This window comes from Microcaecilia unicolor, chromosome 9, assembly GCF_901765095.1.
Source record: "Microcaecilia unicolor chromosome 9, aMicUni1.1, whole genome shotgun sequence".
Classification (NCBI taxonomy): Eukaryota; Metazoa; Chordata; class Amphibia; order Gymnophiona; family Siphonopidae; genus Microcaecilia; species Microcaecilia unicolor.
The window spans coordinates 42852880-42874345 of record NC_044039.1 but is presented as its reverse complement, the minus strand read 5'-3'; the positions used below and the strand labels follow the sequence as shown (position 1 = coordinate 42874345).

The following is a 21466-nucleotide window of genomic DNA, read 5'->3' as shown; positions in this document are numbered from 1 at the left end:
CACACATCCCAGAGCAACATTCACACTTCCATTGCACTGTACTAACAGGTCTATGAGAAAAATAGGTCCCTGGAGGACATCACAATGTCCCTCATATTGTAAGCTGTACATCAAAAGCTTGTTTAAAGAAGAGGGTTTTTAATAAAACCTTATAATCTCTTATAATTGGCCTCTGCTCCAATTTCTTTGGGTAAATCATTCCATAAGATGAGTGCAAGCCAAAAGAGAGCCCTTTCCCTTGCCCACTGCACCCTTGAGAAATGCAGTAGTGGTATTCTATGATCCTGTAAGGCTCTAAGACATCTAAGACAATGTTGTCCACCTACTCAAGTATAGAAGTTGTTCTTCCCACAGAAATCTATGTATTAATAATATATAGGTATGATGACTAAATAAGTACGTAAAATTTTCTAATTGAAATTCAAAGCGGTTGCTGAGAACATGGCAGACCCCCCCCCCCCCCCCCCCCCCCCCCCCCCCGGTTTACTTTCTTTTTTTCCCCTCACTCTGTATATTTCCACAGGCATACATACATGGACATCCACTAACATCTTCCTTGCTCTTCACAGAGCTGCACACAGATGTCCATGGACTGCCCCAACACCTACAGCATTTGTCCATTCTAGTATTTAACTGGGCCTCATCTTTTCCTTAATGGCAATGGTGTGTTCATCTTCTGGAGGTATGCTGAGGTGGAGGAAAGAATACAAGGGGATTGGAGGATTTGAGGGAGGGAGATTTTTAACTCAAGGAGTGCCTTGTTGAGAGAGGGACTTTTGACTTACAGTTTAATAAAACTTGGTATACTGCGCCATCAGAAAGAAACGTCATGATTCAAAGAGCAGAAACCACACTCCAAGAAATACTCACACAGAGGTCCCCTTAGGAGTCGGGTAGAAAATAACAGAGCAAAGGAACTACAGTCAAAAAACTTCCCTATAAAAATACATTTTTAGTTTGACTTTAAAATTCCTATAAGACACCCGTATCTCAGGGACAGGAGGCTTTTTGATTTGGGAAGAGGGTCTGGATTGGGTTGGATGAAAGAGGGATTTTGATTCTGCAGGTGGGATGTCCTGCTGTGAGAAGGAGAGTGGAGGGATGAGGATGCCCTTGATAGGGCTTGTTATTGCTGTGGGCGGGAGGGAAAAAGATGTTCTGGGAGGTACTGAATATTGTTGGCAGGTGCTGAATGTTGCTGAGGGAGCCACTGCTAAGCAGACTGTTCACTTTGGCTCAGTAGGGGGCATTTTTAATAGTACAGTGTTCAATAGCTTGATAACACCGGGTCCTAGCACATATTAACTAGTGGCACCGAGTACTTGTTAAGAACATGGAAAGTATGTATACTATGTTATTTACTGAGCAGTTTATAACCCCCTCATTATCATCTGACATTCCCTCATTTACCTGCATGGACCTGCATGCCGATGTCTTCTAGGATTACTTTACTGTGCCTAGTGAAGTCTTCCTGTGTTGCACAATTAACGTTTATTTTATAGGCCCATAATGTACTCTACAATGACATTAGTAACAAAATGGCTCCCTTCATGTCAAGTGAATTTGGCACTTGAAAGATAAAATAAAATTTGGCTACACAAGGAAAATTGTTACCATTGGATTTACTTTCAGTATATGTAACTCATTTGAATTTTTTTTTTTTTTTTAGCAAACGTTCAGAATAACAGTCTTGTTTGATTCTTATAATGGGGAACCAAAAAGCAAGCACTGAAATAAAGTTTCCCTCTGGCTCTAATAATGCCTGAAATGTAAGAATGAATTTGACAGGCTGAAACCAGCTCAGAGAGAGTACATGATGCTGGCCCCAACTGCTGACATCTCACAAAGATCAGGATAATAATACTAATAATAGGTCCAAATTATAGCTCTATTGGTCTATTTATATCATCAGGGAAGTGCTTTTATTTCAATGTCCCTCCTCAGTCTTCTACTTATGGTAAAATGAAGTTTTGCTGAACAGGAGACATTACTGCTTGGAAGAGGCACTTTACCTTCATTGACTCATGGCTGACTCTCAGATACTTAGGGGGATGCTTACTAAACATACTTAACATGGGTGTTAGCATTTAGTAACCATTAATGTGGACTCACATTAACAGCTACAACATGCTATAAAACAAGTCATCGTGTGCTACTTAGCTCAGGCAGAATCTGGGTGGACCATGGGTGGAGATGGGATGTGGCCTGCAGTGTCAGCTAACACATAGGACTGACTCTCAATAGCACAGGTGCATTTAATTTCACCGTGTGGCCAGGGAATCTTCCCCCTAATCTCACCTCACTGACTCTGAACTCCCAGTAGAATGAGGAAGAACATGCTAGCTACCCCATTATTAAAGCAGCTTCAATGGTTGCCTGTGGTGTATCGGATTCAGTATATGTTTTTGGTGCTGATTTATCAAAGTCTGTATGAAGCTGCCCCTCGGTATTTGAAACAAATAATGCAATTGGGTAGACTGTCACGGAAATTAAGAGCTGAAAATGATAAACGTTTGGCAGTACCGAATTTCAGCAAGTTCCATTATGCGGAAACAAGAGCATGTGCCTTGTCTGTAGCAGGTCCCTGGAGTAGCCTAGTGGTCAGTGCAGTGGACTGTAGAGAAGGGGACCCAGTCCACATTCCACTCTTAACTGATACACTTGTGGTGGAACGTGTGAGCCCTTCAAAACCCACCAAACACCTACTGTACCCACATTTAGGGGACACATGCAGACATAAGGGCTATTGTAGTGGTGCACAGTTGGGTACAGTAGGTTTTTGTTGGGTCTTATAGGGCTCCCCATACAATATAAGGGGGGGTAATGGCGAGATGTGTACCTGGGACCTTTTATGTGAAGTCCACTGTGGTGCCCCTCTGCTTTGTAGGGATGTCTGTGTGTGGCCAGTCTACTAAGAATGCTGATCCCCTGTACATCCCAATGGCTTGTTTTTGTGTGTTTTTCCCTTGGACATTCTTTTTGGACCACTTTTGAAAAAAATAGATGCACTGAGCACAAAAACATCTAGCAAATGGCCATTTTTGAAATAAAAAGTTGGAATTTTTCTGGTTTGAAAATGGCCATGTTTGCTACTGGATTTTGGGATGTTTTTCCCAAGATGTTCAAAATTGGATTTACAAAACGATATAAAGGTTAAGGGATCCAACTTTCTACTCATATATTTCTTTCAAACAATAGCTTCAACGTCACACATTCCCTCTTCTTCATATCTGCTGCCCGACATGCATGTTTCGCTCCAATAGGGCAGCAGAGCCCCTGGATCTGATTGTTGAGATAAGTTTCATTATTAAATATAAGAACGATAAGAAAAGTTCATTTATAATATATTAGTCGGGTGTACCGATGACGAACTTTGCGTCGTTGATACTGCCATATGAATTTTAGTGCTGGCAGTAGACGCTACTGAGGTACCCTAAAAAATGAATGTTGATATGAAGAAGAGGGAATGTGTGACGTTGAAGCTATTGTTTGAAAGAAATATATGAGTAGAAAGTTGGATCCCATAACCTTTATATCGTTTTGTATGACAGTGGGACTGTTGAAGATTTGATTTTGATATAGCCATTGAACAGGTGTGCTGCAAAATTGGATTTAGACATCATATCAAAAATGCCCCTCCATCATTCCTGGCTGCAGTAATGCAAAGAGCAAATCTTATATTGAGACCCCCGTCTTTCAAAAGGACTATCCATCTATATATCATTCTGACCTCTCCCACAAAATGCCCCCCCCCCACTCGAACAGATGCCCCCATCAAGGAGCGCCCCACTTAATGATCACTACCTGATCAGCCCCCCCCCCTTTAATCATTGTCCCCGCTGATCAGCATTCCCTTCAATCATCACCCCTGATCAGCTCCTCCCTTTTCACATTTTTTTGAATTGCCCTTTGGCCACATTCTTTAGAGCCTCCTGTTCTTCAATAAAATCCCCTTCCCAGCCTTCCTTTACCCTTATTTTAATTTTTTTAATCTCTGGTGTGAATGTCACTATCCTATCTTAATTTGGCATTCCCTTCCATGTTTTAAATTATTTTATTCTGTAATTTGTAAATCACTTTGTCCTATTATCCCCTATTTTCTTACTCCTATTGCTCTATCTTATCTATCTATATGTTCCATCTTTGTTTATTATTATTATAATCTATGAAAATGTTTTATTACATATTGTGTTGACATTGTAACGTAGCATACTATTGGGCTCATTTTCGAAAGAGAAGGACGCCCATCTTTCTACATAAATCGGAAGATGGGCGTCCTTCTCACAGGGTCATCCAAATCGGTATAATCGAAAGCCGATTTTGGACGTCCCCAACTGCTTTCTGTTGCAGGGACGGCCAAAATTCAAGGGGGCGTGTTGGAGGCGTAGCGAAGGCGGGACTTGGGCATGCCTAACACTAGGACATCCTTCACCCATAATCGAAAGAAACAAGGACGTCCCTGACGAACACTTGGACGACTTTACCTGGTTGTGTTTTTCTTATGACCAAAAAGGTGCCTGAAATGACCAGATGACCACCGATGAGAATCAAGGATGACCTCCCTTTACTCTCCCAGTGGTCACTAACTCCCTCCCACCCTCAAAAAACATCTTTCAAAATATTGATTGCCAGCCTCAGATGTCATACTCAGGTCCACTACAGCAGTATGCAGGTCCCTGGAGCAGTTTTAGTGGGTGCAATGCATTTCAGGCAGGTGGACCCAGGCCCATCCCCCTCCCTACCTGTTAAGTTGGTGGAGGAAACAGCAAGCCCTCCAAAACCCACCACAAACCCACTGTACCCACATCTAGGTGCCCCCCTTCACCCGTAAGGGCTATGGTGGTGGTGTACAGTTGTGGGTAGTGGGTTTTGGGGGGGCTCAGCACACACGGTAAGGGAGCTATGTTCCTGGGAGCAATTTCTGAAGTCCACTGCAGTGCCCCCTAGGGTGCCCGGTTGGTGTCCTGGCATGTCAGGGGGACCAGTGCACTACAAATGCTGGCTCCTCCCACGACCAAATGGCTTGCATTTGGTAGTTTCTGAGATGGACGTCCTTGGTTTCGACTATCGCCGAAAATCAGAAATGACCGAGTCTAGGGAAACAACCAAATTTCAGGATTTGGGCATCCCTGACCGTATTATCGAAACGAAAGATGGATGTCCATCTTGTTTCAAAAATACGGGTTTCCCCGCCCCTGGATGGGGACGTTCTGCGAGGATGTTCTCATCAAAACTTGGACGTCCCTTTTGAAAATGCCCCTCCACACCACATTTTGTATTGCTGTTTGAATATTTTTACAGCTGTAATTCTCTATAGCTTATGTTTGGGTTGTTCTTGCTGTACACCGCCTTTAGTGAATTCCTTCAAAAAGACGGTAAATAAATCCAAATAAATAAACAACATAAATAAATATCAAATATCTCCAATAAACATGAACACTGTCCCCACCTATCAGCCAACTCCTCCCTTGATCATTGCTGCCCTGATCAGCACGCCAGATCAGCATCTTCAGTCAAGATCCCCTTCACGTGCATTCAAATCTGATCTTCAATGCACTAAACAAAGACCTCATCTCTTTCACAAGCACCTACTGAGGATCTCCTTAGCGCATCCTCATTTGGCAACTTGACCCCTAATAGTAGTGCAGCAAGACCACTGCTAGGGGTGAACTGGTGCCATTTTGAAACTGGGAGCCTATGGGTCAGAAGCAACTGGGGATCACTCCTGCCCTCACCAGGGAAGATCCCCTGTAGGTGCAAGGGAGAGGGGAGGGAAATGGGCCAGATTTAGGGAGGGCTGGATCTTGAGGGTGCTGATTAGATGGGATCTGGATTGATGGGGGGTGCTGACCAGTTGGGGATCTTGTTAGGGGTGATCAGACAGTGGATGGGATTATAGATGATGGTCTGTTTATGATGGCCCTGGAGCATTGGCCAATGTGTTAGGGCACAATGTTCCCAAGGAGGAAAAGAAATTCCAGCTCAAAACTGGTGTTATTTTTCCAGGAATAATGCAGCTTGCAAAATTAAGCACAAGCTGCATTATTTAATTTGCAATAAAAACTGAGGTGCTTTGTATCTCATTATTATATAGCTTGCATTGTGAATAATCCTGCATTATTCCCTTAATGCATACTAGTACCAACCCTGCTTAACTGGATAAACAGGCTGAAAATCTGCTTAAAGTTAACCCGATACATGATCCCTATTGTGCCATGCTGGATATTAGCCTGGGGCAGCCAGTTTTTCATTATCACCGATATTCTAACATTATTAATTCGGAATACAGTTAAAGCTTTTGTTGATTATGCCAACATTAAATGTATTTTCTGTGCAACTATTCAGAGCAATGAATTTTGCATTTTGATATTAATCTGTTATGTTTTATAAATTATGGGCCTAATATTCAAAGGATTTATGCTTATAACTTTGAGAATTATGCTCCTAAGTTAGCCTCTTTGAAAATTTACTGGGGATGAGTGCCTAAATTTATACTCAAAAATTTTACTAAGGGCCTGATTTTCAACCAACGACGCTAACCATTTTGCTGTCTGCTCCCGGCATTGTGCCCAGAAATTCAATACCAAGCCATGTCCAGTCTTCAGCATTGAATTTCTGAGTTTGTGGAGCTCTCTACAGCATTGCTGGTTAAGTGCAGTATTCAGCATTTAATCCCTGATGCTCAATTTCCCATGCTGTTCCGAACAGCAATGTAAAATTTATCACCGGAACAGCCCGGGGCAACAACAACAAAAAAAAAGAACTCCCTAATGATCAATGCTAATTACATGCAAAGTCATTGTTGATCATTAGGGACTTCTGTGGGAGGATTGTGCCTGGGCATGTGCTCAAGAGGCCAGGCACAATCCTCACACAGAAGAGGTTTGACAGGTCCAGGCTTTCTTCCCGCCGGAGAAAAGCCTAGACCTGTCAAACCTAAAGCCCTGGTGGTCCACTGAACCCCAGACCCTCTACCCCCCCCCCCCAAACATGTAAGGGCCTGGAAGTCCATTGGAACCCCAGACTCCCCAGCTCCCAAAGACATCAGCCCTCCCTAAAATTAAACCTGGTGATCCAATGGGATCCTTGCCCAGGACCCCAACCTGACCCTCTCCACTCCAGACTAGCACTCCCTCCTTCCTCCTGCGGGTACCTCCTCAAAATGGCTGCGCCTTGCCCTGCCTGGTGCATCCCTTATATGGTAGTTAAGCTCCACCTAGTGCACCATTATATGGTAGTTAAGCCCCACCTAGTGCATCCCAGGAGGCGCCCGCAGAAGGAGGGAGGGAGTGCTAGTCCCTCTTCCTTCTAGAAGGTAGGAGGGGGTTGGAGGAGCCTGCAATGTGTGTGGGGGGGGGGGGAGAGGTCAGGGTCCAAGGCAAGGGTCCCACTGGACCACCTGGATTATATTTAATTTTTTGGAGGGGTTATATCTTTGGGGAGTCTGGGGGTCCATTAGACTTCCTGGTCCTTATGTGTCTGGGGGGGTCTGGGGTCCACTGGACCACCAGGGCTGTAACAGCAGGCTCCCCTATTTCTCCCTTGTGGTAAAAGGGAGCCTTGGTGCGTGGCAAATCCACATGCCAATGCCACTGCAGGGCCCTTTTTACCGCTGTTTGGTAAAGGACCCCTTAACCAGCAATGAGGCACTGCATAAAGATAGGACTGACTTTTATGCGATGACCTTGGCTAGTTTAGTGCTGGATATTGGCACTTAACTGGCCAAATGCTGATTCTGCCCCTGGAATGCCAGGCCTAAATTTATAACTTTTAAGCTCTTAAATTAAGATGAATTTTCAGCTGAAAACTTAGGCTTCTAAGTTCAGCTGAAAACTTAGGGGGTCTTTTACAAAGGCACACTAGTGTTTTTAGCACACGCTAAACACTAGAGACACCCATATATTCCTGTGGGTGTCTCTAGCGTTTAGCCCGTGATAATTTTTAGCATATGCTAAAAACACTAGCGTGCCTTAGTAAGAGGCCCCCTTAGGCTCCTAAGTTCAGCTAAAAATTGGGCACAAGATTAGGAGCATAATTTTTATTTATTTTTTTTAATGTCAGGCCTTATATTTATTCCTTTGTTGTGCAAATCCTTCTGTGAAAACTCTGGGAGAACTCTTCACTGTGGAACAGTTTAAAACGGAAAATTAGGGCATAGGTAGAAAACAGAGATTGACAACAGTTAAAATCACAAGTCTACCATTTTCTTTTCCTCTTGCAATACTGCAGAATTTACTTGATCTCTGGCTTTTTGTTAATTACCACAACTAAGAATCCTTTGTGCTTTTCTCATGGTTTTCTTTTTAATTCTGTTGCTAATTTTGCTCTTCCACTTCAAAGTCATATGAATTAGCAATATAATCACCGAGGATAGCAAGTCTTATTTTAAAGATGCAACAGAGTATTCTTTACATGTAAAACCTCTATCTGGGAAGAGTGAGGGAAAGAAAATCACTTTTTTTTAAATTCATAGTTTAATTCATGATAATTAAATGTGTTGCTTTATTGGCGATAGAGAAATACAATGAAAAATCATAGATAATTTCATGGTGGTTGCTTTGGGCGAGATGCTGATTAAAAAAAACAAAACAAAACCTTTTGCTATAAATCTTCTCCAAAAAAACTAATGTCCATTTTTTGTCATCTCACCTAGGCAGTGTACAAATTGGCAGACGTGGCTTGCAAGTGTCACGGTGTCTCGGGATCCTGCAGCTTGAAGACTTGCTGGCTACAACTGGCTGACTTTCGTAAGGTAGGGGAGCACTTGAAAGAAAAGTATGACAGCGCTGCTGCCATGAGGCTCAACCGCAAGAACAAGCTGGAGCTGGTCAACAGTCGTTTTAACACCCCCACCGAAGAAGATCTGGTCTACATCGACCAGAGCCCTGACTACTGTCTGCGCAATGAGACCACTGGCTCACTGGGTACCACAGGAAGGTTATGCAATAAGACCTCCGAGGGCATGGATGGCTGTGAGCTCATGTGTTGTGGGAGGGGTTATGACCATTCAAGACTGTCCAGGTAGAGCGATGCCACTGCAAATTCCACTGGTGCTGCTTTGTCAAGTGTAAAAAATGCACAGAGATTGTGGATCAATATGTCTGTAAATAAAAGAACCATAAAGACAACAAAGTTCAAAATATATATTATAAATATATAAATATATATTTTATATGTGTATAAATAAATAGATAGATAATAAAAGCTTATTTAAGAGAACTGTCTTATAAAAATAATAACTTGTCTGAGCTGCCCAAGGATGGTTAACAAGTTTGGATGTCTCTGAATGTTAATGTTGAGACAGGATGAAAACAGATTGGTCAATGGACAAAGAAGCACTGGTAAAAGAAGGAAAATCAGCTAAATCTGATTAGGAAAGTGAGAGACAGTTGAAGGAAAGCATCAACTTTTCTTCAACAATGAAAGATAAAACATGCATAAACTTGAGCCACTTGCAGCTGTTCCAAATTCCAGGGACAGTATCGTCTGAAAATCTGTACTAAAACACATCACACCTCTAAACGGCAGAACACCATGTCCTAGGACAACATGCATTGCTTTGTGGAATTAGCAGCGGCAGTGGCTTGGTTGCAAAGACTGTAATGCGTATTCCTTTGAGGACAAGTCTTCTGCCGTCATTGCTCACAATCTGGAAATGAGATTCAACATAACAAGGGGATACATTTTAAGACTGACTGGACAGGACACCTCAGACAGAGAAGTGAAAGGATGGATTCACTAGTCCTAATAGTAACCATCGTCTCTTGGCAGACACCCCTGGGTGAAGAGGGTGGCAGAAACTGCCGTCCCTATATACCTTTAGTTCCTGCTCCTCTATCTATACAGAAGAAAGCACAGCACATGAGTATTCTGCGTTCTCTGCTTCTGTATTAGTGGAAATGGCAAAATATTGCACGTTCTGAACAAAGAGATCTCGGTTCAGGTACACTCCCCAAAACGCTACATCACTTTCTTTTCAAAGGCAACCCTGTGTCCATGAAAAGCAATCTTCTCTGCTTCAAATAGGGAAGGAAGGAAGGGAGGCTGGTAGCCAGTCACATATCGTATGCATTTGTGGCGCAGATGAAAGTGGAAATGTTTAATGAAAACGCTAGTCAATAAAACAGATACCCCTGCTGGGGATTGGCATTTCCTTGTATTTTAGGTGGGATGTAGTACGGACATCCTTAACCAGAACTGCACCTCCAACATCTCTGCTGCTCACTCTTTTTACTCTTTCCTGGATGTACAAGTGTTTTTTTTTTAATGTTAAATCTTAACAGATGTATCCTTTTTTTCTGATTGCTGACTATTTATTTGTGCAAGATTGCGCATTCATAGAGCAGGTGACGTGAGGTGAAGTCCATCACTGGCTGTCCCTATCCCATAAAAATAATGTACCAGAGACATAAGTCGGAAAAACATAAAAGAGCATCTGAGTGAGTTTGTAAATATATTGTGTGTGTATTCTTACATTTGTAACGGAATCTGTCAAGTAAATGCAAAGTTGAACATTTTAACAAACCACTGAGAGCTGGTGCAAGCTGCTCATTAACAGAGCAGATACTGTTTCATCCAGGCTTTATAATTGGATTTTGTAGATGAGCAAGAATAATTTGTTTTCTGTTTTTGTTATTTTATAAAAATATGAAAGTTGAAACCCTTTGAAAGGAAGTAGATGTTTCTCCTATCTCTGCAGATGTACATTCCTTTGCTGCTGCTGGAAAATGTTTGGTGTGGAGTGGAAAAGTAATGCCGGGATAATTCTGCCTGGGGGGGGGGGGGGGGCTCAGGAGGCATGCACTGTATACCACGCTGCAGATCATTCCTGGTCGCATCCCATAGCAGACCCTTTTGCTCCGTGCTGTATGGACCCCCAGCTGAGGACTGTCACTTCAATGAATATCATAATAAATACCATAATATTATGCCACTTTACACAAAATGTAGATAGGGATACGGATGAGCTCCTGGCTGATTTACATCCATGGGTAAATTTAATCTCAAAATGTATGGGTGCCTGTATAGAGGTGCAAGGTAGGAGCCTATTCTAACCCAGGTTCTGTTATAGAATACTATGGTAACCTGGTATTGGAGTGCCTAACATTTACATGCCCGCAGCCATAGACCTGGCATAACTGTGGGCACAAATGTGACAAGGATGTGCGTAGCTTACAGTATTCTGTAAGTTACGAGTGTAACTGGAAGCTCTGGCTATGTATCCCCCCCCCCCCCCCCCCCAGTTGCATTTATGTGCTATGGTGGCAATTCTATAAATTGGTGTCAAGATTTAGATGCTACAATGCCATACACACAGAACCAATTCTATAATGGCTCCTTGGTGTCAAGGTGCCATTATAGAATACTAGAGTAAGTCGACATTGTCATGCTTAAAGTTAGGAGCCAACAGTTATGATAAGTTAATGGCAGACGTAACTGCTGGTGCTTAATTGAGCCCTGAAATGCACATAACCTATAATGTTCTGTAAGTTATGTGCATATTCCAGATGCCCATGATCTGTCGATCTTCGGTCCATGTTTATGCCCTCATCATTTAGCAATGTTGGTGTGTATATTACAAAATGGTGACTAGAACTTACATACATAATTGACAATAGTGCTGCCAATCAGATGCACAATTAGGACCATATCCTATAAATGGTGCCTAAAAAATCAGTGTACCTGAATGTAACTCACCTTGAGTTACTACTGAAAAAGGGTGTGAGCAAAATCAAAATAAAAACATACATATTCTGTACATCTCGCCTTACACAATACATGTAGTGCTGTCCCTGCAACTAAAATTTAGGCGTGACATTTTATTAACTAGAACCTGGTATAAATACTTGGGCCTAACTTAGGCATGGATTAGGCTTATTCTATAACAGTGCGTGTAATTGCTAGGACTGTCTATGACCCGTCCATGCCCCTCCCATGACCACACCCCCTTTGTGATCCACTCATTAGAATTTATACACACCACTTTACAGAATACCCTTTGAAAGTTGTGTGTGTAAATTCTAATTAGTGCCAATAATTGCTTGTTAGTGGCCAATTATTGGGGCTGATTGACTTATTAAAAGCAATTAAGTTGCGCGTGCAAATCAGCTACACACGCTGATTTCACAACTTTAGTTGCCGTTTATAGAATCCGGAGGTTGATGCCTATTTTTAGGCAACAATTTCTAGACTTGCCCTATATGTAAGCGACGCTCTTAGGCACCTTGCTAGCACTTTTTGCAGGTAAGTTTACACTAACACACATAAGTCTAGAAATTTACATGCACAAGAGGCACATATATGTGGGAGCTTAGATTATATGTTTTATTAGGTATTTGATATACCACCTTTCTGTTTTACAACCAAAGTGGTTTACATATTCTATGCAGGTGCTTTCTCTGGGGCCATGAAGGGTTAAGTGATAAGTCTAGAAATTTACATGCACAAGAGGCACATATATGTGGGAGCTTAGATTATATGTTTTATTAGGTATTTGATATACCACCTTTCTGTTTTACAACCAAAGTGGTTTACATATTCTATGCAGGTGCTTTCTCTGGGGCCATGAAGGGTTAAGTGACTCGGTCAGAGTCACAAAGAGCTGCAGTGGGGATTGAACCATTTGGCTGCTCTTCCATTGCTCTTCATGTGTGTTGCCATGGCTGGGGACTTTGGGTATTTCCAGCCATGCAAATGTGAGTAATATTTTTCAGAACTGTGCCCATCATTTGGTGATAGCCATAATTTAAAGAAGCCAGATAAGCCTTGTCATAGACATCATCTCCAGGAGGCCTCAAATTCCAAGATGAAGCCCCTTTCTGGATCCACAGCCCTAAATTGACCCAAAACACTTACAAAGCTAATGTCCCGGGAACAAGATCCACCCTCTAGTTCTAACCCCTAATGTACCAATAATGGTTAGCTGGAGCCATGTCCCAAGATGGTGCTGGCAGGGCAGGAGCTTTGCTCCCTACAGGGGTCACTTTACATGGATGTAAGCTACTATGGGAGGGGCCATGATGGGATTTGGGACTCCTTTTTCACTAACAAGCAAGGCTTATTCCCACATAAGTTGGTTTGTCAGCTTTATAATTTGACATGGGCCTGAGGGAGGGGTTTGAAAGCAGTGGAGTAGCCATTTACCTTGGGCTTGGGCATGCACGGGAGAGCCAGCATTAGCGTCTGAAATGTGTCTGCTGAATTAAGTGCTGCTCATTCAGCACAGGCACGACTCAGGCAGGAGAGGTCTTCGGCTGGCAGGGTTTGTCATCTCTGCCAGCAAAGTTAATATTTTATTGCGAGTACAGCTGCGATGGTGTGTGTGTGGGAGGGGGGAAAAATATCAAGCCCCCTCAGTTCACTTTTGGGAACGTCCAAAAATTGATTTCTGGCTACACCCCTGGTAAAAAGTGATCCACTGACACATCAGGGAAATGAGGTCCTGGGGGTGGTGGAGGGAGCATCTCTCACAGAGGCTGTGCAACTCCTTTAAATAATAGCTGCTGCAGTGTGAAGCAAGTCTCAGGGGGACTCCAAGAAAAAAATAATTAAACATGACTGCTAAGCCTTTATCTTGCCCATGTTTCACAAATGCCACAGTAATGAACATTTTGCATTATTGTGCATAGCAGCATCTCATTAACAATACTTTGCATCAATGTTTACTACTGTGAAGCCTTCATTTGCAAAATGCATTTATGTAGAAAAGAGTGCAAGCTGAAATTTGTGCATTTTGAAGGCTCTTCTAAAACTGAGTGCCTTCAATTCGGTGTCCTCTGGGCTTGTGGTAGGAGCCTATTTGATAGAAGAACCTGCTTATTCTATAAAAGAATCTAGATGCCTAAGTTCCATTATAGAACACTAGCACAACCAACTATAAGTGTGTCTAAAACTTAGGTTTGCATTTGTCCACTAGCCATAGAGTTGATGTAAGTATGCATGCCTAAGTGCAGCGGGAGCATGGGTAACTTACAGTATTCTTAGTTAGGCACATAAGTGGGAACTCCACTTAGGTCCCACCCATGCTCCACCCCTTTCTATACCCCTTGCACATATGTCAAGTCGGTATTTGCAGATAGCACTTACATTTATATGTAAGTCACACACGTGTAACTGCTAGTACTTTTTTAAAATTTTATTTGTCATTTCTATTTTAAACAAGGCATTACATCACTTGTACAGAAAGATGGTTACTTTAAGAATATACATTTAAGTAAAAGAAAAGATAAAGATTTTTCTATTGTTAACCATTCTCAAGTTCACAATTTGAGTCCAAGATTCCTCAACAATGGAGATCAAGGAAATTTTTAAATATATTTATAATCAAACATGAGTGGATTCCTTTTTTCATTACAAGAGCTACTAATGGTTGAGTAAATCAATTTCCAGAGTTTCTTTTAGATGTTATAAAAGCAGCAAGTTGAGATGGTTCATAATAAACATATTTAACTGATTGGTGTTGATCACACATTTACAAGGGTATCTTAGGAAAAAAAGTAGCTCCTATCTGAAGCACTTCCGTTTTCATTTGGAGGAATTGTTGCCGTCTTTTCTGGGTATCTCTCGATACATCCGGAAATATTTGTATTTTTAGATCTTTTTTCTCTATTTTTAAAAAACATCTTCAATATCCAATTTTTATCCGGAGCCAACACCACTGTAGCCAACAAAGTGGCTGCTGTGACTTGTTCTGTATCAGAAGATTCAAGAAGCGCAGATACATCTAATGACTGGGTTTTTCTAACACTTGTTGGTTACTTTCCTTTTTAACAGGCAGATAATATGCTTGCGAGAAGGGAGGAATACTCTCTTCCGCAACCTCCAGTATTTCTTTAATGTAGTTCTTTAACATTTCTCGAGGGAAAACAGCAAACTGTTGTGGAAAATTCAAAAAACGCAAACGATTAATTCTTGAGTAATTTTCAAGGAATTCCGTTTTCCTCCTCAAGTTTGTTAAGTCTTTAACCATATTACTTTGAAGCGATTGCATATGCTGAATAATTTTTTCTTGTGATTGAACATTCAAAGTCAAAGATTTTAAGCCTTCATCTGTTTCTTTTATTTTTGCTTCTAAAAACAGTCGTCTTGACTAATTTTCTGTACCTGAGGACATAATGTTTTAACCCAAGTTGACTATTAAACACCATAAACTGTCTAAAGTGACTTCTGAGAGCTTGGTAAGTGAAGCAGTAAAATGTTCATTACCTCAAAATCGCTGAGTGGAATTTTCTCTCAAGGTTCTTATACTTGTAGCTTCTATTTCTCCCACTGCTGTAACCACCGTATCGGCGCTTTTTTGAGGAGTTTGTATTTCTAAACTCCCCTCAGCTCCTCCCGGCTCACATTCTGCCTCTCATCGCATTGGCCCCAACATTTCCTCTGCATGTAGGGCCAAGGACACCGCCGTCGGGGAGCTGCTTCTGCACGGCTGTGAGGGAGGGGCTCTTTCATCAGGGCTGAGAGAAACCTTTAGCCCAAAGGTCCGCCTGTGGCCCTCCATCTGCACCTGGCTGAGTTAGCGGACTGCTCACTATCTCCAGAATCGGGGCTCGCTGCAGGTAAGGTTCGTAGAGCCGGATTGAGCCACAGGGCTCCATCGCTGAGAGGATGCGGTAGCGAGCCAGCCTCTGCTCTTAGGCATAATGAGAATCGAATACATTCACGAGAGTCTAAACTCACGTCTGTTTTAGTTAGCGGCCATCTTGGACCTAATTGCTAGTATTCTAAACATTACTCCATGCAACGTGTGTAAATGTGAGCACCTAGGTTACAGAATTGCTTCTTTTGTGTTTTATCAGCCTTTAGATGAACTGAGGAAGGGGGATATAAATAGGTCATAGGATAGGAGGAGGAAAAGTACTATTGTGGATTAAAAACTGGTTGAAGGATAGGAAACAGACAGTGGGGTTAAATGGGCAGTATTCACAATGGAGAAGGGTAGTTAGTGGGGTTCCTCAGGGGTCTGTGCCAGGACCGCTGCTTTTTAATATATTTGTAAATGATTTAGAGATGGGAGTACTAGGGAATTAAATTTGCTGATGACACAGTTATTCAAAGTCATTAACTCGCTACAGGATTGTGAAAAATTACAGAAGGACCTTACGAGACTGGGAGACTGGGCGGCTAGATGGCAGATGATGTTTAATGTGAGCAAGTGCAAAGTGATGCATGTGGGGAAAAAGAACCCGAATTATAGCTACATCATGCAAGGTTCCACGTTAGGAGTTACGGACCAAGAAAGGGATCTGGGTGTCGTCGTCGATAATACACTGAAACCTTCTGCTCAGTGTGCTGCTGCGGCTCGGAAAGCGAATAGAATGTTGGGTATTATTAGGAAAGGTATGGAAATCAGGTGTGAGGATGTTATAATGCCATATCGCTCCATGGTGCAACCGCACCTTGAGTATTGTGTTCAATTCTGGTCGCCGCATCTCAAGAAAGATATAATGGAATTGGAAAAGGTGCAGCGAAGGGCGACTAAAATGATAGCGGGGATGGGACGACTTCCCTATGAAGAAAGACTAAGGAGGCTAGGGCTTTTCAGCTTGGAGAAGAGACGGCTGAGGGGAGAATGATAGAGGTATATAAAATAATGAGTGGAGTGGAACAGGTGGATGTGAAGCGTCTGTTCACGCTTTCCAAAAATACTAGGACTAGGGGGCATGCGATGAAACTACAGTGTAGTAAATTTAAAACAAATCGGAGAAAAATTTTTCTTCACCCAACGTGTAATTAAACTCTGGAATTCGTTGCCAGAGAACGTGGTGAAGGTGGTTAGCTTGGCACAGTTTAAAAGGGGGTTAGACGGTTTCCAAAGGACAAGTCCATAAACCGCTACTAAATGGACTTGGGAAAAATCCACAATTCCGGGAATAACATGTATAGAATGTTTGTACGTTTGGGAAGCTTGCCAGGTGTCCCCTTGGCCTGGATTGGCCGCTGTCGTGGACAGGATGCTGGGCTCGATGGACCCTTGGTCTTTTCTCCATGTGGCATTACTTTGAAGAAAAATTCCTGGATAGTTGTGGATGGGGGCTCATGGCACCAGATCCCAGGTCTGCTTCTGTCTTTAATGAACTTTTTCAAGCAGAAGGAAACTGCTGAGTCAGAAAAGGCTGTGTTTGTGTCTTCTTTTGTAAACTGTGCTACAAGGATCCAACTTTTGTCCAAGTGACAGGAGAATACTTGAGGTAAATTCTGATAAACCCTAAGAACTGAAGCAATAATCTGCAGCTCCAGATGCATGACCTGAGCTCAGCACAATTGAGCCTGGTTCATATATATGTTTTAGGCAATAACAAAAATCTGGACCACTAAAAGGAAACATTAAAAAAACCATTTACTTTTAACAGCCTTATACCAACTACTGATTATTGGCTCATCTGTTTAATGCAGAGTAAATATTTGTATTTTATTAATATTTTAGGATCAGATGTGTAAAATAAGGATGAGCAGGGTGTCCTAGGGAAACTTTCAGCCTTATGCCCCCTCCAGTTGACTTTCAAGCCCGTAATATCCCCCCCCCCCCCCACACAAACACACACACCAAACAACAAGACATCATGCTTTAAATAAATAGGTAAATGGACTATTTAAAAAATGCCCACCCTTTCTGCAGGAAAAAATTATGTATTGATGATTCTTTCCATTTGCGTAATTGTCAGGACTTTTGTTTTCCCTTGGACTGCAGTTGCTTTGGCAACCCCAACCCCCCCCCCCCCCCCCCCCCCCCCAGAAGCTGATACCCAAGGCAACTGCCTAGTCTTGCCTAATAGTTGGGCTAGCCCTAGGGCTCAGATTAGATTATCGAGGTTGCAGTCTCTTTCCTAAAAACTAACAAATGAAATAATATTAGATAATCTGCAGAAAGCAGGTCTGAATAATGAGTCTTGACACAAACAGGTACAATATTCAAATAATATATAGCACCTGAAATGAAAGAATGATGGATAAAATGAATAAAAGTGGTTCTCAAAATGGGGCCTATTTTAGTATTTTTGTATAAAATGATACTGATACAGAGATCAGAAATGTTGTGAAAGGTGTTGATGAAATATGTGAAATGGTATCTGAACAGAAAAAAATGTTAGAAACCGCAAAAACAGTTTGTTCCAAACATGTTGATTAACCGGAAAATGTTGCAAACTTGTGAAATAGATGGAACGGAAGAGCTGGGTACAAACTGCACAGATGGCAAGATGCGACAGTTTAACCGCAGAAATTGAGAAATATTTGAAAAAAACAGGTCCCAAAATAGGTGCTGCCATAGACTTCAATAGAGAAGAAAAGAGTATAAAAGAAGGGTGATTTTGGCTTAAGTTCGGAATCGTCCCCAACGCATCTCAGACGGCAGAGCGCTGTGCCATTGAACCCAGAATCTGTCCGAGGTCCGTACTGAATTGTAACTTGGTAAGAAAAAAAGCCTTCTATCTGAAACCTATCTCTGTCTTCATTTTCAAGTTCCTTACCTGTCACTTATTATAGTAACCTACACACATACCAGACACTCATTTTGTGCACAAAGTACTTATAGACTCTAATAGACTATATGTGGGAACATAAATGGCCAGAATACACCTAGACCCAGAGAGACAGAAAGCAGTGGTCATGGGGATCAGTTTTGAATTACGCCTTCTGATGCCTCCCCAGAACCAACCACCCTGGGATTGGAGGGAAACTATAAAGAACCTTTGGATGAACTTAAGATGTTCCCCTCCCCATTTGGAAAAGTCCAGAAGGGGTCTAAAAGAGGTCAATTAAAACACCTGGTACCCCTCTTTACCCCCTGCAAGCTCAAAAGCTTTCAATATAGTACTGAAAGGAATTAAAATAGGAAAATAACCGTAGGCCAGCATGTCCCAACTTCTTCAAGCCAAGTACTCCTCAGCTCCAATCAGCAGAGATTTAAAAATTGATATTTTATTGTTAAACGGTTACTAGGCAACATACATAATATGCATGGAGGGTGCCAGTATCAGTGGCCTGGGAGGGCTTGCAGAGGGACATCTTGCTGGCCGGGACTCCAAGCCCTGCCAGCTGAAGGTACTAATTTTGAAATGTTCGGGGGAGGGGGGGGTTGGGAATGGGGCAGGGCCAGAGAGGAAATGCATGGACTCACCCAGTCCACCCCTGGGCCTACCCAGAAATACACTTCTAGTTACGCTACTGACACACCACACAGTGTGGCACTGTAATTCTGCCTTCAGCATTCCACCAGGCTGTATGCATATTGTTATAGTTTAAAGACAAATATCTGTAAATTTTGAATTCATTCTTCATCACATACATCATTCTGTTCCCACATATTATGGTGTCCTTGAGTAATTTTCCTAATACTTCTGGCTCACAAATTAACTCTGCATTACTTATGGAACTGGGCCTAAATTCACATTAATTCCACCAACACATCCTAAAGAAGCTAGTCTAAAGAAATGCCAGTGAGAACAAATAAGTTTGTTAGGACCTTGCTTAAATTTCTAGTGAGTAGAATGAAGGAAGGAAGGACATTCTACAGAGCTGGAGCCAAATAAAAAGGTGCTTGCTATGTATAATTCAATCTAGTGGAGGCCAGAGGAGGAAGTGCCAGCTGGCGTATTGATCTTGAGAGCACAATCTTCTAGTGGGAATGTAGAGAATGAAACTCATACCATATGGAAAACCTCTTCTTCTTTTTACTTTTTATTTATGCAGAATTTTTAAAAACAATACGTTCTAGAAAATTACTTGATACAGAAAACAGGGGAGATCACCTAACATTCCGGAAACTCCCTAAGACTAACCTGTTCGAAAAGGCATACCCCCACGATCCAACCTAAATGCCTTACCCCCACAACACAACAATATAAAAGTTCGTACTGGCCATAACCCAACTCTCCTCCTTACCCCCAATGTGTCTGTCACACTGATCATTACTCTGCCATAACCTCACTTTGTATTTGTTCATACCGGTATTGGCGATAGCCTCTACTGTACTATGTAAGCCACATTGAGCCTGCAAATAGGTGGGAAAATGTGGGATACAAATGTAACAAATAAATAAAATAAACAGGGAGAGATTAACAGAAATTGCATAGCGAATATAGTATTACAAGTTAAAGGCAAATACTAATTTCTCTCACCTCTTAACCCCCCAAAGGGAGAAGGACCCTAGAAAACTGAGGAAAAACACAAGAAAATGGCACCGAGCAAGTCAAAAACTAAAGTCCATAAATAACTACTGATTAGTAGGTACCTGGCTAGCTGTTAAAACCTTATTATCAAGAAAAGATTGCAATTGTTTAGGGTCATAAAAATACTGCTCATTACAAACTTCACCAAACATTTAACAGGAAACCTCAAAAATAAAACTTCATTATTCTGAAGAATTCTTGCTCACAACGACGTTCCTGAGTGTCTTTGCAGACATCCAAGAAATAACATATATTTTGCCCTCAGAACAATTCAGATCTATGTTAAAAAATAAATTCAGAACATGAATTTTATCAATCTCAAACACAAATGATAAAAGCAGAGTCACATGATTCATGTCAATGGAGGTCTCCAATATATCTGTAATGTTCAAGATGTCAGGCGAGACAGCTAAAATTCCATTGCCTGCAGGTTGTCCCATAGCTTTTGATCTTTTATTAGGCAAATAAAATGCCTTGTTCAGTCGGGGTAATACTTCTGGGGGGATTTTCAAAATATCTTCCACGCAACTTTGGAACGCACTACCCAAATGCAGCGGAAAACAACGTATGACCTACCAAACTTCTGGAAATCACTAATGACTATCTTGTTCAAAAAAGGCATACCCTAACGATCCAACTTAAATGCCTGAATCCTGCAACACAACGATACTAATACTCGAACTGGACATAACTTAACGCATCCTCCTTTCTATTCCATTATGTGTCTGTCACCATGCACTTTATTATACCATAATATCACTCTGTATTGTCAAGTGAAAGGCGATCGCTCACGGTACTTCGTAAGCCACATTGAGCCTGCAAATTAGGTGGGAAAATGTAGGATACAAATGCAACAAATAAATACATAAATTATTTCTTAAAGAGGTTCCTTGGTGTCACATGGAAAATTCAAGAATCTAAATTAAGCTCTCAGATTATTTTCCAGAAGTTCATATTTACGATGTAAACCCCCAAAACTCCTGAGTCATTTTACTGTACACCCTGTAACTTCAGTCACTTTCTCCAAGTTCTTAAAAATGGTTGAAACACCACATGAAACCTGCTTCGCACAGTTAATTTGTTGTTATACCCTTAAGTCTCTCTCCACTTGGTAACGTTTCTTGCTTACAGTCAAATTCATATAGCTTCTAGAGTCACTGGTGCAGGTGGAATAGCACTGCCACTTCATGGGGTTGCTAACCCACCAAGGATTTTTCAGGAACCTCCCTCTGGTTTCAAAGCAACCCTAATAAAGTTTCCTCAGGCTCCTCCTCAGGGCAAGTCCAAAGCACTGAAAC

General features: G+C 41.8%; 1 protein-coding gene across 1 annotated transcript in view; it reads left to right on the top strand.

Annotated features, from left to right (window-relative positions):
• Nucleotides 1–9726, top strand: part of WNT5B (Wnt family member 5B) — a 269199-nt gene extending 259473 nt beyond the window's left edge. The window contains 2 exon segments of the mRNA XM_030215576.1: nt 8654–9004; nt 9007–9726. Of these exon segments, the coding sequence (XP_030071436.1) occupies nt 8654–9004; nt 9007–9111 (456 nt within the window). The 3' untranslated portion in view covers nt 9112–9726.
• Nucleotides 9727–21466: the final 11740 nt, after the last annotated feature.